The sequence below is a fragment of the Ahaetulla prasina genome, chromosome 7 (assembly GCF_028640845.1).
Source record: "Ahaetulla prasina isolate Xishuangbanna chromosome 7, ASM2864084v1, whole genome shotgun sequence".
NCBI classification, from domain to species: Eukaryota; Metazoa; Chordata; class Lepidosauria; order Squamata; family Colubridae; genus Ahaetulla; species Ahaetulla prasina.
Window position 1 is genome coordinate 7,752,307 of NC_080545.1, and position 15,573 is coordinate 7,767,879.

Consider the following 15,573-nt stretch of genomic DNA (forward strand, 5'->3'; position numbering starts at 1 on the left):
GTCTTTCCTAAGTTAAGGGCATGAATATCGTTGATCCAATACAAGTAGTCCTCGACGTACGACCACAATTGAGCCCAAAACTTAACGTTGCTAAGTGAAACATTTATTAGCGTGAATTTTGCCCCATTTTACGACTTTTCTTGCCCCGTTGGTTAGGCGAATCACTGCAGTTGTTAAATGAGTCACGCCGTTGTTAAGTGAATCTGGCTTCCCCGTCGACTTCGCTGGTCAGAAGGTTGCAAAAGGGGATCGCGTGACACACACCCCCCCCCGGACACTACAGCGGTCATAACTATGAACCAGTCGTTAAAACATCCGAATGTAAATCACGTGATCGCGGGGATGCTGCAGTGGTCATAAGTGTGAAAAATGGTCATAGGTCACTTTTCACTTCGAACGGTCACTAAATGAACTGTTGTAAAAGCGAGGACTACCTGTAGACTTATCCAATTTATCTGCAAATACTCTGATCCTGAGATTTAAAATCAAGCTAGCAATCTAAAAACAGATGGTTCGGAGCCAGTTCCCCAAACATGACAAGCCCTCTGAAGTGAACTCAAAGATGCCTTTTATTAGGAGCGCCAGGAGCCCCGGCAAAAAGTTTCTCTCTCACCACAGGCTAACAAGTCCGTCCGTCCGGGAGATGAATAGTTTTCCCGTCCGGGAGATGAATAGTTTTCTGCCACATCTATTCATCTCCCCTGCCTTTTATCCCCAGAGCTAGGGTGGGGCTTCGGTAGCAGCGGTGGCTCTTCCGTCCAAGGACCGGCCCATAGATTTCCACTGTTCTCCTCTCCTCTGCCTTCTGTGCATCCATGCGTCAGGCACTGGACCCAGCTGTTCCTCCTCTTCCTCATCAGCCACCTCCAGACCTGGGGGCTGTTGACTCTCCACCTGCGGGCTGACGGACAGCCCAGGCTCCGCCCCTCTCTCTCTCTCTGCCAGCTCCATTCCCTCTTCCCCCTCAGAGTTCTCAGGTTGCCTTGATGCTGGGCCTGATTCCCACACCTCCTCCTCCTCCTCTGATTTAGTTGCTGGAAGGGCCGACAGCCAACAGACCACAACATGGATGAGGAGCGAGTACAGTCGATGTAACTCAGGTATAATATAATCATATTACGCAGAGGTGCTCAAAACTACAAATTCGGGTTTTAGAAGCCCGAGAAATCCTTCTTTTCTTTTGTGATCGTCTCCCAGTTTGTTCCTGACTGTCACCTGCCATTTTTGCTTCTGTTCATTTAAATACATGTTGTGAGTAGGGAGTCCGGATGCAAACCCCACCCCCCCCGCCCCCAAATTCACGCGGCTCTACAGCATTAGCCCGAAGAATTAATTAGGAAGAGGGGTATATAATGTAAAAAAACTGCAGTTGGCGGTCTCTTCTCTTGAAAATGTCGTTTTTATTCCTTCCCCACCCCCCTCTCCCGTGGAAAATATAACAGCAAATGGGAAGGCAGCGTCTTAAGCAGATGGGAGAGATAATTGATGTGCCATCTGTGTTTTTTTTTTAAAAGTAGAAGCTGTAGGAAAATGTACTTGGGCGGGTGGGGGGGGAGAGCTTGCAAGTGGCTCATTTAAGAGCAATATTGTGTTCAGTTAAATGAAGCGTGTACATTTGCAGGTAGTTACGACTGCAGATGAGCTCAAGATTACCATTGCTAGGCGAGACAGTGGTTGAGCGAATTTTGCCCCACTGTACGACTTTTCGTGCCACACCGTGGTTAAGTGAACCGCTGCGGTTCCAACGTAGTAATACCGTCGTTAAGTGAATCTGGTTTCCTTATGGACTTGGCTGGTCACCTGACCCCGGGACACCAGAACCATCCTCAATATATGCCAAGCATCTGGATTTTGATCAGGTGACCATCAATGGGAAGCAACAATGATCGTAAATGTGGAAACCGGCCATTATTCAACTTTTTTCAGTGCCGTTGTATTTATTTATTTATTTATTTATTTATTTATTCATATTTTTATACCGCCCTATCTCCTTAGGGACTCAGGGCGGTTTACAGGCAGATAAAAATACATATAAATACAAAATAAAACAACAATTAAAAAACTTATTCCAAATAGCCAAATAATTAAAAATAACTGTATACATATTAAAACCCCTTAAAACCAATTTAAATTTAAAATTTAAAATCTAAAATCTAGTCCAGTCCCGCGCAGATAAATAGATGAGTTTTAAGCTCGCGGCGAAAGGTTCGGAGGTCCGGAAGTTGACGAAGTCCTGGGGGAAGCTCGTTCCAAAGGGTGGGAGCCCCCACAGAGAAGGCCCTTCCCCTGGGTGTCGCCAGACGGCACTGCCTAGCCGACGGCACCCTGAGGAGTCCCTCTCTGTGAGAGCGCACGGGTCGGTGAGAGGTATTCGGTAGCAGCAGACGGTCCCGTAAATAGCCCGGCCCTATGCCATTGTAACTTTGTATGGTCGCTAAATAAATGGTTGTAAGCAAGGGTGGGTTTCACATATTGTTGCCACCGGTTCACTCACTGTGTGTAGCTTCCGCGCATGCACCCGGCCTTCGGCGCATGTGCTTTGCTCACGTGTGCGTCTTCCATCATGCGGACGGGCTCGAAAACGTGGCTAACTAGCACGGCATTACATCCGGGATGGGGTCGCTACCGGTTCGTCCGAACCGGCTGAATACCATCTCCGTGTCAGCTTTGGAAGTCATATTAGCACCGGAAGTTTCCACGCTGTCACCTTCTTGTGTGTGGGAAAGTAGGAAGTGGGGGGGATTTAGTAGAGGGCATGCAGTTAGACAAAATAGCATTCTTCTTTTTGGTCAAGGTCATGACCGTTCTACATCTGGAGAAGGAGTGGTTGGCGTGATTTCTCGAGATGGGACGGTTGGCGATTAGACCATGTGATGGACTGATGGGTGCAGGGGATGGATTTGGGGGTTTTGATTTACTGAGGGGAAAACTCGGAACTCTCAGATTCAGGTTTTCCTAAGATGTGCCAGTATACCAGAGGTGGGTTCCAGCAGGTTCTGACCAAATCCCGAGAACCGGTAGCGGAAATTTTGAGTAGTTCGGAGAACTGGTAAATACCTCCTCTGACTGGCCCCGGCCCCATCTATTCTCTGCCTCCCAAGTGCTGTCGTGTCCCACTCCTCCGCTGACGGCCGGGTCAGGGAAATCCGAATCAGGCGTGCCTCTGCAGCTCTGCCAAAGTCCTAGCAAAGTTCTCAAGGCAGGCAGGAGACCAGAAAGTGATTTCAGCAAGATAAGGTAGACTTTGCCTGACTCAGAGAATGCCAGAAAGCAGATCCTTTATATAGGCCATGGGGTGTGGCTCCATGACTCAGCACTTATCCCGGCCTGCCCCTCCCTTCCTTCTGTTGACGCCGCTTATCAATTCTCCTGAAGCGAGGGTCACTCCAGTCTGCAGCTGTTGGTAATTGACCTTCCTCAGGCTCACATGCTGTGGGGGAGGGGGAGGGGTCTAGTTGCTCCGTTTGCCTGGGCATGGAGCCAGGGCTGGGGGTTGGAGGCACTTCTTCTTCCTCAGCCTGTCTGGGCATGGAGCCAGGGCTGGGGCCGGGAGGCATACTAGGACATTCCTCAGCGTTCGGAAGCAGATAAGAAGGCCCCGGCTGCGGGGAAAGCGGACGAGGCACAACAAGTGCCAGCTGATCGGGAGGAAATGGGGATTTTGCAGTAACCTTCCCCTGGAGTGGGGAGGGAATGGAGATTTTACAGTATCCTTCCCCTGCCATGCCCACCAAGCCACACCCACAGAACCGGTAGTAAGAATTTTTAAAACCCACCACTGCAGTATACCTACTCTAATAAATGGAATTTTGAGAAAATGTTCGTCTCGGATTTTTTTAGTTGGAGTTGGGTTTGTTCTGGAACCCTGACACTCTGGTTATAAGTCAAGACCTACCTGTATTGCGGCTTCTTATCTCTTCCTCCTTCTGTAATGTAGTACAACAGCTAGAGATAAGACGTTTGGCATTGCCGAATAAACAGCCAAAAGGTTTTTGTTTTTTTAATTTACATTTATATCCCGCCCTTCTCCGAAGACTCAGGGCGGCTTACAGTGTATAAGGCAATAGTCTCATTCTATTTGTATATTTACAAAGTCAACTTATTGCCCCCCCAACAATCTGGGTCCTCATTTTACCTACCTTATAAAGGATGGAAGGCTGAGTCAACCTCGGGCCGGGCTTGAACCTGCAGTAATTGCAGGCTGCTGTGTTCTAATAACAGGCTTCTAACAGCCTGAGCTATTACGGCCCTAATAGTAGACGTGCAGTGCTGAGTAGGGAGCCAGTTTGCAACTTCAAGCGTTGTTAACTCCGGTAGTAGCAGTTGTCATCCGTCGAAAGTCAACATCATTTCGCGTAGATTGATCCTCCTTAAAATGTTTGGAGTAGGAAGACAGATTTCTGTTTGTCGACATGAGTAAGCTTGGTAGCACCAAAATACTACTTTGCCCATTTGTAACGGGCAGTCAGCTCCTTCTCACACGAGACAGTGACATGAACTCTGAGGTTTACATTCGGTTCGCTAATTGCCGCTAGCTAAACTAATGCTGCCCTTGTATTTACTTTCTGCCAACAGCTGCACTCTTAGTAGACAGGCCCATCTGTCTCCTTGGTAACTCTGCAGCACAGGTTTTGTCGGGGAACAGATGGTGGCTCCGGCCCCGCAAAGTCCCTTGAAGTAGGACAAAATAATAATTTCGCGTTTTTGTTTAGAAAAACCCCGATGAAAAGTACATCTTAGGATTTCACGTTGTTGCAGCGTCCGAGATGAGACGTTTAGGTGATACAGGGGAAAAGCAGGCTGAGCTGGAAGGCGGCGTTAAACACGTCATCAGTTTGGAATCGTTACGTAGTCACCAGAGACCCAATTCGAACCCTTGTGAATTCCGTTGACCCTTATCTAGCACTAGTTTCGCTTCAACTCTTAGTTGGATAGATTCTTGTGTATAATAGATAGTAATAATAAATTCTTCGGTGTTCTTTTCTTTTGTATCTTTTCTTTTATGTACACTGAGAGCATCTGCACCAAAGACAAATTCCTTGTGTGTCCAATCACACTTGGCCAATAAAGAACTCTATTCTAATTCTAGTCATTTGGTGATTGTTGAAAGTTACAATGGCACAGTTAACAGCCGCTGCAGCATTCTCATAGTCAGGTGATCAAAATTTAGATGCTTGGCAACTGGCTCATATTTATGACAGTTGCAGTGTCCCGGGGTCACGCGATCCCCTTTTGCGACCTTCCAACAAGCAAAGTCAATGGATTCACTTAACAACCATGTTACTAACATCATTACTGCAATGATTCACTTAACAACCGTGGCGAGAAAAGTCCTAAAATGGGGCAAATTTCACTTAACAAATGTTTCTCTTAGCAACAGAAATTTTGGACTCCGGTGTGGTCGTAAGTCAAGGACTAAATTTGTCCTAAAGGGTTGTCTGCTCAAGAATGAAATACACACTTAAGCTTCCAAATCTTTTGCGGTTCAACGGCAGCAAGAAAAAAGCTGCATTTTTGTTCTCGGCTGTGTGAAAATTTTTGCTTTTTCAATTTTGTGTTGCTGGTGAACTTGTACATTGCTATTCTACAGCGCTCTAGTGTCAAATGAAGGATTTTATTCCTTGCAGTAAAAAACCTCAAATTTTAAAAAAAAAATAAAGATGTAATTCTGCTGTGCAACCCCGAAAATAGAATAGAATAGAATAGAATAGAATAGAATAGAATAGAATAGAATAGAATAGAAAATATGGAATGGAATGGAATGGAATGGAATGGAATAGAATAGAATAGAATAGAATAGAATAGAATAGAATAGAATAGAATAGAATAGAATAGAAAATATGGAATGGAGTGGAGAGTGGAGTAGAGTAGAAATAGAAATAGAAATAGAATAACAGAGTTGGAAGGGGCCTTGGAGGTCTTGTAGTCCAACCCCCTGCTTAGGCAGAAAACCCTACACCACTTCAGACAAATGGTTATCCAACATCTTCTTAAAGTCTTCTAGTATTGGAGCATTCACAACTTCTGGAGGCAAGTTGTTCCACTGGTTAATTGTTCTAACTGTCAATACATCACACAGATAATACCACAGAGATAATGGCGGTGATTTTTAAGCAACTATTAATTCAAAAAGTTTGGGAACGTGCCTAATTTATTATTATTATTTTGCGCTTTTGGTTTTACTATTGAGATAGCTTTTGTTCAGAATACAACAGTGAGCGATTGGGTTGCTATAGAAATACCGGTAAGAGCATATTGGTCTTCCTTAGCAAAATAAAAAATAAAAAAAAATCCCACAAGGGACCGCGGTGGAGAATTATTCATTCTTCTACAACTCAGCATCGTTACTGGAAATATTTAAAATATTTTTTTCCCGTGGCTTTTTGCTTAGCCTGCATTTCTCCAAGAGGTCTGTTCAGGGCTGGGATCAGCTGGTTCGCGTGAACCGGTAGCTCCGACAACCAGGTGGGCCCACCTCTATGCTTTATTTACCTTTGTCCTCTCAGCTGATTCAGACGGCAGAGCAGACAGCTGCACCTCAGCTGTGTTACCTCCCAGAAGTAACGTGGAAGGTTAGTTTTGTTAAAACTGTCCACACATACGCAACACGCGATCACCGAACCGGTTGTTAAACCGGCAGGAGCCCACCATTGGGCCTGTTAGACTTTTGATTAGAAAAATAATCTTTACAGCATTGTGTTCTGTCCCCCCTCGCCTCCGTCTGAGCGATGGCATAATTAGCCGGCACTATCAGCTCTGGCAGCAAACTAGTGAGTGTCTGCCAAGTGACTCTGTTATCTCCCTTGATGCTGATGAGTCACCCAGGAACAAACAGTTCTTCAGCTCTTAGTTAAACAGTTGATTTTGCCTGCTACGAAGAGGCATAGCAGCCCTCGTTGGTTTTATATCCTGTGGGGTGTGGCTCCATGACTCAGCATTTCGTAGGCCTGCCCCACCCCTGCTTCTGTTGTTCCCGCCTCTCCTGCCTACGAAACCTAGGGTCCAGCCAGGCCTGATTGCCATCAGCTGGGTCTGGAGGTGTGGCCTGGGCGGGGAAAGAGTCAGGCTCCTGGAGCTGAGCCAGGGAAGCCGGTGCTCCCGAGGTAAGTCCTGATGGCCCTTCCCCCTCACTTTCCAAGTCACTTTCTTGCAGGGGCCCCGGCTCGGGGGAGGGGCGCAGACACAACACATTGTTTTGATAACCTGCAAAGCGCATCTACCTGGGAAGGCGCCCTTAGTAACTGTACATTTCAAAGAAAATTGTTATTTTTCCCCCCCTGTATTTTAACTACTAGGATTTGAAAAAAATACCCAGCCTCAGTTGAGAGAAGAGGCTAATATTAATACGAGGACGATCGGTATCGGTGTGTCATATATTAAATTGGGCTTGCAATTTTTTTGTGCCTGAATTGCACGAAGGGACGTATCTAATACTTCACTCCTGGGAGATCATTTTTAATTTCATACTTTAAATCTTTCCCATGGAATGACTCTGTTTAAAAACTCTAGATGCGGTGTAGCTTATTGGATAATTATCTGTCTCATTTCCATGCAGTCTCTTCGTCCGGATGTAGAGAGGATTGTTTAATGTAATGGTGAACGCAGGTCACTTTAATTAAGTTGGTTGATGAGAATGATGTTATTGCAAGCAATACAATTTGCTTTGTCCTGCAATTGGAATTCGCAGTCCATGGACCCGTTGAATTTCTGTGGTTCTTACTTTTATCTTTTGAGACTGTGGGATTATTTAGCTCCGTTTTCATAGCAATATTTCCCTTTTTCAAATTTATGTATTCCTCTTACTGGAATATTTAGAATTAACATTAAAAAAATCACACCTTTCTCTTCAGCGAAGTGTTACAGGTAGTCCTTGACATATGGCCAAAAAGGAGCCAAAAATTCCTGTGGCTACGCGAGACAGTCGTTAAGCAAATTCTGCCCCATTTTATCACCTTTGCTGCCACCGTTGTTAAGCGAATCACTCCAGTTGTTAAGTCAGTAAGATGGTTGTTAAGCAAATCTGACTTGGCTTTTGTCAGAAGGTCGCAAAAGGGGATCACGTGACCTCGGGATTCTGCAACCGCCGTAAATACGAGTCAGTTGCCAAGCCTTCAAATTTTGTTCACGGTTCATTTACTGACAGTTTGAAGTTACAACGGCACTGAAAAGAGTGACTTGTACCCATTTTTCACACTTACGACCATTGCAGCATCCCCACGGTCACTTAATCAGAATTCAGACACTTGGGAATATTTATGACTGTCACTTAACAACCATGTTACTAATTGAACACCTGCATTGATTCACTTACCAACCGCGACAAGGAAGGGCGTAAAATGGGGAAAAACTCACTTAACAAATGTCTCCCATAGCAACAGAAATTTGGAATGGTCATAAGTCAAGGACTACCTGCACTTGAATTCATTTTATTGGGGTTTTGTTCGTATTTTAGATTATATCCCTTTTTTATAACCTATGACTGCAACAATACAATTATTTCCTTCCTTCCATCCTTTCTTCCTTCCATCCTTCCTTCGTTCCTTCCTTCGTTCCTTCTTCCTTCCATCCTTCCATTCTTCCTTCCTTCTTTCCATCCTTCCTTCGTTCCTTCCATCCTTCGTTCCTTCCATCCTTCGTTCCTTCCTTCGTTCCTTCGTTCCTTCCTTCCTTCCATTCTTCCTTCCTTCATTCCATCCTTCCTTCATTCCTTCCATCCTTCGTTCCTTCCTTCCTTCCTTCCTTCCTTCCATCCTTCCTTCCTTCCTTCCTTCCTTCCTTCCTTCCTTCCTTCCATCCATCCATCCATCCATCCATCCATCCTTCTTTCCTTCCTTCCTTCCCTTATAAGCTTACTTATCCCTGGCTATTTGTGTAGGCAGTGTGCAAGTTACAATGTCATGTTACATACTGTATACACGTGTGTGCATGCACACATATGTCTCTCTAAAAGCTAACAAACCAAATTCATTGGGTGTCCTAGACCTGAGCAAACGGTTTTGTTTTACTATCCTTCTTTTTAAGAATAGAAAAAGGATTGAAATTATTGCCATTGACCTAGGATGATAAGCAGATCCATTATTCATCCTGTCTATTATTCCATTATTCATCCTGTCAGCAACTTCTACCACATAAGCTTATCATCTTATAATACAATTTAAGTGTTGCTAGATTTCGGAGAAAGCCTTACTATACAGTCTTAGGATTTTTCTCCTTCTCTTCTTCTCCGTTAAAGTTAGTATCTTCATTTGCATCCATTTCTCTCCTGGCTTCCAGTTTTTATGAAATTCAGGTAGGTAGTCCTTGACCTACGACCACAATTGAACCCAAAGTTCCTGTTGCTAAGCAAGACAGTTGCTAAATGATTTCTGCCGGGGTGAAATCCAGCAGGTTCTGACAGGTTCTGGAAAACGGGTAGCGGAAAGTTTGGGTAGTTTGGAGAACCGGCAAATACCACCTCTAGCTGGCCCGAGAGTGGGGTGGGAATGGGGATTTTGCAATATCCTTCCCCCAGGAGTGGGGGGGAGGGAATGGGGTTTTTCCAATATCCTTCCCGCTGGAGTGGGGAGGGAATGGAGATTTTGCAATATCCTTCCCCCAGGAGTGGGGAGAGAATGGGGATTTTGCAGTATCCTTCCCCTGGAGTGGGGTGGGAATGTAGATTTTACAGTATCCTTCCCCCCAGGAGTGGGGAGAGAATGGGGATTTTGCAGTATCCTTCCCCAGGAGTGGGGAGGGAATGGAGATTTTGCAGTATCCTTCCACTGCCACGTCCACCAAGCCACACCACACCCATCAAGCCACGCCCACAGAACCGGTAGTAAAAAAAAAATGAATTTCACCACTGAATTCTGCTCCATTTTATGCTTTTTCTTGAGTGGTGCGGTGGCCTAGAGGTGGAGCTCTCGCCTCACAGTCAGGAGGCTGTGAGTTCGATTTTAGGTAGAGGCAGATATTTCTCTCTCTGGGCAGAATGAGAATATATCTGCTGAATAGAACTCCGCATTGGCAACAGGAAGGGCATCCGGCCAGTAAATACTCAGCTCCATTCAGTTGCCCAGACTCCATCCTGCAAGGGATTACGGGGTCATTAAAATATGATGATGATGATGATGATTTATGATCTTTCTTGCCACACTTGTTAAGTGAATCGCTTCCGTTGTAAAGTTAGTAACAGGGTGATTAAGTGACTTTGTTTGTCAGGAGGTCACAAAAGGGGATCGCGTGACTCCGGGCTACCGCAACCATCATAAATATGAGTCTGTTGCCAAGCGTCTGAATTTTGATCACATGACTATGGGGATGCCGCAACGGTCGTAAGTGTGAAAAATGGTCAATTCATCAGTGCCATTGTGACGTCAAACGGTCACTAAATGACCTGTTGTAAGTCGAGGATCACCCGCAGCAACATTCAATATCTTGCATCTAGATGTTGTGATCCAGACCCAAGTAGGTAGTAATAAACTTAGTCCGTGGAAAAAAAACTTTATTCGAACAGCTGGGAATTACTTCATTCCCAGCGTCGTTCAACTCAAAGTAAAACAAATGTTTCCCAACACAAATTCCTCAGTTATCTCACAAACCTTAATCCAATTAGGCAAACTGCCAAAGGCCCTTCCTGGCAAAAGTCCAGAAGTCACAAAAACAAAGACGTACACGAAGCAGAAGACGCAGCTACAACGTTGTTTTCTGGCAAGCCCAAACGCTGTTGCTGGTCTGTTTTAAGCCTTATGGGAGGGGCCAATCATCTCTTGGCCCTACTCCCGAGTTGTCCTCTCTGCTTGAGCTGCTCTTGCCTTCTGGCAGCTCTTCTCATGCGTGCATTAGGAACAGGCTCCTCCTGTTCCTCTGCCTCACTACTATCAGTCTCTGGAGGCTCTGGAGTCCGCACCTCACTTCCCGATGGCCCTGGCCCCACCTCAGCCTCATTGCTGTCCGACTCTGTTGCCAGCTCCGTAGGCTGCTGATGGACCATAACACTAGGTTTGACTTTTTTTTAGGATGTACAGTTAAAATGTACATTGTAAACACTGTAAATGTTGTATCTTGATGAACGTATCTTTTCTTTTATGTACACTGAGAGCATATGCACCAAGACAAATTCCTTGTGTGTCCAATCACACTTGGCCAATAAAATTCTATTCTATTCTATTCTAAAAAAGAGCCATAGGAAGAAGTTGTGCAGCAGAGATACACACACAGACCCACAAACTCTGGTATTTCAGAACAATATCCTTTTGACTTTCAGCTTTCCATCTCTGATATCTTTTGTTCTTTGAAGCCAGGAGAAATCTGCTTTTAGTGCTTGCTGAATGAAAGGGGAATAGATTTGCCATGACGCTTAGAGAGGGGAAAATATAAAACTTCGAAGGGGAAAAAAAAAGTATGTTGGCCTCAACGCTTTAAATAGGTCATGCTTCCTTCCAAAATCTCTTTCTCTATCATCCATCCATTCAGGTTTATGGAGGGCAGATTTTGTTTAGTGACAGAATTGGGTGAGCTTTTTAAATTCCCTGCAGGAGCAACCATTTCCCCCCCCCCTCTCAAATATAATGTCGTGAAAGTAAAATCGACGGAGGACGGAAAGGTCAAAATGAACAGGGATGGACTCACCCTCGGCATTGCAATCCTAAAACCCTCTTGACTTTAAAAACAAACAAACAAAAAACCCCTGCAAGATCCAATTTGGGTCGGTCATCAGATCCAAAAAATTTGTCTTCCGAGCTTTCGGATTCGAGCTGGAGCCTATCTCTCTAGCAGAAAGTGTGCTTCGGACTTTGCTGTTTATGGTAGTTATATGATGCCTGGTTGCATGTGGCTTTTTAGGGGTTGATTGGGGTGTTGATGGGCAGCTATTGTTGTGGCCCACCAGTGGCCCGCGGAGCTGGCAACAGACTTGGATGGTGAGGAGGTTGGGGACGAACATGGGCCAATCCTGAAGTCTGGGAAGGCTCCGATGAGTGCTCTGCGTCGGAGGCAGAAAGGAGGCCAGGGCCATCCGACAGCTATCAGCTACCTTCGGAGTCGGAGATCAGTGGGGCTGAAGAACAGCTGGAGCCTGTTCCCGATGTGCGCATGCACAGAGCTGCCAGGAGAAGGGAACAGTTAAGGAATGAGGGCCGACTCAGGAGTAAAGGCCCAGGTGGACGGTGAATGGCGTCTCCCATAGGGAATAAAGAAGAGCGAAAGGGGAGTGGAGTTTGCAGGAGACAATTAGTTCATTTCATTAGTGTGAAGATCTGTTCATGACTCTCAGAGACTCCTTGCAAAGTCTTTTCTGGTACAGCATTGCGTTTGGAAGATATCGGCCTGGCAGCTTTCCAATCCTGATAAGGTCTATGGTTGTAAATTCACCTTTGAAAGACTGTTTGCTGGAACTTTGCTGGATGTGAAAGAGAGGAGTTCACATCAGCTTAATAAAAAGATATTTTGTTAGAGGTCTGCTTCATGCTTTTGTGAAGCCGAGGTCAGAACAGCTATTAAATGGCTGGCTGTTGTTTCCTTGTGGTACCAAGCCCTCGCCTCTTCTTGATAAGCTGGGGGTAAATCAGCACTCCTGGTGAGTGAGGAGAGGCTTCAATTACTTCTCTGGCTGTTTTTGGGCCTGCTCGTCCGACAATCTTAGTAGCTGCCAAATTCAACGTATGTCTTCGTCTTCCCCCCCCACAATTTTTTCAATTTAATTTTTACTTTAAATTAAGGAGCGCGTGTAAAGAGAGAAGACAACTTTCCATGTTGTAGGTTAAAAATAAAAATTAGCACAATATAAAATAATAATTAAAATTCATTCATTCATTGAAAAAACAAATGAGTTGAAAGGGAAGGCTTGATGGACCACTAGGGTTTTGGGGGATTTTTGCCGTCGTTTTTGGTTTTTTTTATGTTTCTAAATTTGGAGCACACCTTGATTGTGACAAATCTTTCATTTTAGGATGGCCAGTCCGACATTTTGTACACCTTCTGGACAGCAGTGACTCAGACTCTGGCTTCAGAGTTTCAGAAAGCATCTGAGAGTAAGTACTAAACTCAGTATGTACGATAATGGCATTTTTCTACAGCTTTGTAAATCTTCCCACCATCATCTTCTGTTGCATTTATTTTGACCTGAATAATACAGGTAGTCCTCAACTTACAACAGTTCACTCAGTGACCGTTTGAAGTTACAAGGACACTGAAAAAAGTGACTTAGGACCATTTTTCATACTTACAACCGTTGTAGCATTCCCCATGGTCACATGATCAATATTGAGACACTTGGGAACTGACTCACATTTATGACGGTTGCAGCGTCCCGGGGAATCATATGATCCTCTTTTGCGACTTTCTGACAAGCAAATCAAGAGGACAACCAGATTCACTTAACAACCGTGTGTTTCTAATAGAACAACTGCAGTGATTCACTTAGCAGCCATGGGCAAGAAAGGTCGTAAAATGGAGCAGAGTTCACTTAACAAATGTTTCGCTTAGCAACAAACCCTTTGGGCTCAATTGTGATCGTAAATTGAGGACTACCTGTACAGCAAGCAGGAAAGTGGTTGTTTTCCTTCTCGGATCAGAAGGGAAACCAGAGGTGCTACCAGTTTGGATCGGTTCGGGCAAATCGGCAATAAAAAATGCTACAGGTTCGGCCGAACCGGTATTTCCGACAATCAGCTGTGACATGCGAATTATATTAGCTAGAATCATCGGATTTCCTGCTTTCTAGCTAATCTAAATTGCGTGGCACAGTGGATTCCCCCCCCCTCGCTGTCCTACTTACCTTTGTAGGCTTGGAAGGCTTCAAAATATTCCTTTTTTTAGCACTGTGCGGCCACGTCTCAGGCGTGCATGCACATGAAACGTGCGCTCAGTAGCGGACTCACAGAACCGGTAGCAGACTTCAGAGGATTTCACTGCTGAGGAAAACATTTTCAACCTAAAAAAACCCAAGGAAATCCAGTTGCTTTTTGGAAAAAGCACCTTTGGGACAACCCTTACCTGAAATATTGAGTATCTCTACAGACCCTTTGAGCATAATCTAAGTTGAAATCTGAGTGCATTTAGCTTCCTAATAGGCTGACTCTCCTTAAAAGAATTTGACTTACTCAAGCCAAGATCCGTGCACTCTCTAAAGGTACTGCTTCACTGAGGTAAGGTCTTGTTTAAATATTTGAAATATCTGAATTAAATATTAATTCTCTTTCTAAGGAAAGAGAAGTATGTGTTTTTACGTTCAAATCAAGCCCACCTTTCTCGCAGATCCCAAGTATTTTTTGCCACATAAACGAAGACAGTCCTTGACTTAGGATCACAGCTGTGCCCAAAACTTTTGTTGCTAAGCGAGACAGTTGTTAAGCGGGTTTTGCTCAGTGGTGGGATTCAAATCATTTAACAACCGGTTCTCTGCCCTAATGACCAGCTGGGAAGGCGTGGCTCGGTGGTCATGTGACCGTGTAAAAGGTGTGGCCAACTCAACGTTACTGACGTTGATGGGCGCTTTGTCTTAGTTGTTACAATGTAATGAGGTTTAACCTGAGAGGCAGTTTCTGTAAGCAGGGCAATAAAGATGAAGCTAGAAACACCACCAGAATGTTTCCTTCCTGCCTTCCTTACAGGATTAGCCCTGTAAAGTGGGAGGGGGAAAAAAAAGATTTCTTCCAACAACCGGTTCTCCGAACTGCTTAGAAAGTGAACAACCGGTTCTCCCGAATAGATGCGAACTGGCTGAATCCCACCACTGGTTTTGCTCCATTTTACAAACGTTCTTCCCACAGACATTAAGTGAATCACTGCCTTTGTTAAATTAGTACACGGTTGTTAAGTGAATCCGTCCTCCCCATTGATTTTGCTTGTCAGAAAGTCGCAACAGGGGATCACATGACCTTTGGACACTGTGAGCGTCGTAAGTACGAGTCGGTTGCCAAGCGTCCGAATTTCGATCACGTGACCTTGGGGATGCTACAACGGTCATAAGTGTGAAAAACGTCCATAACTCACTCTTTTCAGTGCCTTTGTAAGTTTGAACAGTCACAAAGCGAACTCTCGTTAGCCAAGGACCGTCATAGAAGCATTTTGTCAACTCTCGGACCTTCGAACCTTCCGTCGGGAGCTTAAAACACACTTATTTATGTGCGCAGGACTGGACTAGATTTTTTAAATTTTTAAATTTTTAAATTTTAAATTTATATCGATTTTAATTGGTCTTAGTATTTATATTAGTTTTAATAATTCGGCTGTTAGAATAAGTTTTTTACTTGTGTTCTTAATCTGTATTTATATGTTCTTTTTTATATGCCTGTGAACCGCCCTGAGTCCTTCGGGAGATAGGGCGGTATACAAATATGATTAAATAAATAAATAAAATAAATTTCACAGATTCAGTTATCGCTTGTTTTAAATCGGAACAAAATACTTTGTGGGACAGTGGTTGTATTTTAGTACAAAGTTGAAAAGGATCGGAAGATTAGCTTTAACGGTAATGGAATTCGAAAGAGTTCCACGTAGGTCTTGTTTAATAACATCATTTCTTTTCCTCAGCGTAGGCTAAAGAGAAAGCATGTGAACGCACGCAGTTCCATCTGCAATTTAATCTGTAGT

General features: G+C 44.5%; 1 protein-coding gene across 1 annotated transcript in view; it reads left to right on the forward strand.

Annotated features, from left to right (window-relative positions):
* The window catches only part of COG5 (component of oligomeric golgi complex 5), a 169,253-nt gene that overhangs the window by 108,110 nt on the left and 45,570 nt on the right, over positions 1 to 15,573 (forward strand). The window contains exon 11 of the mRNA XM_058190345.1: positions 12,929 to 13,010. Within this exon, the coding sequence (XP_058046328.1) occupies positions 12,929 to 13,010 (82 nt within the window). The remainder of the gene's footprint in view (positions 1 to 12,928; positions 13,011 to 15,573) is intronic.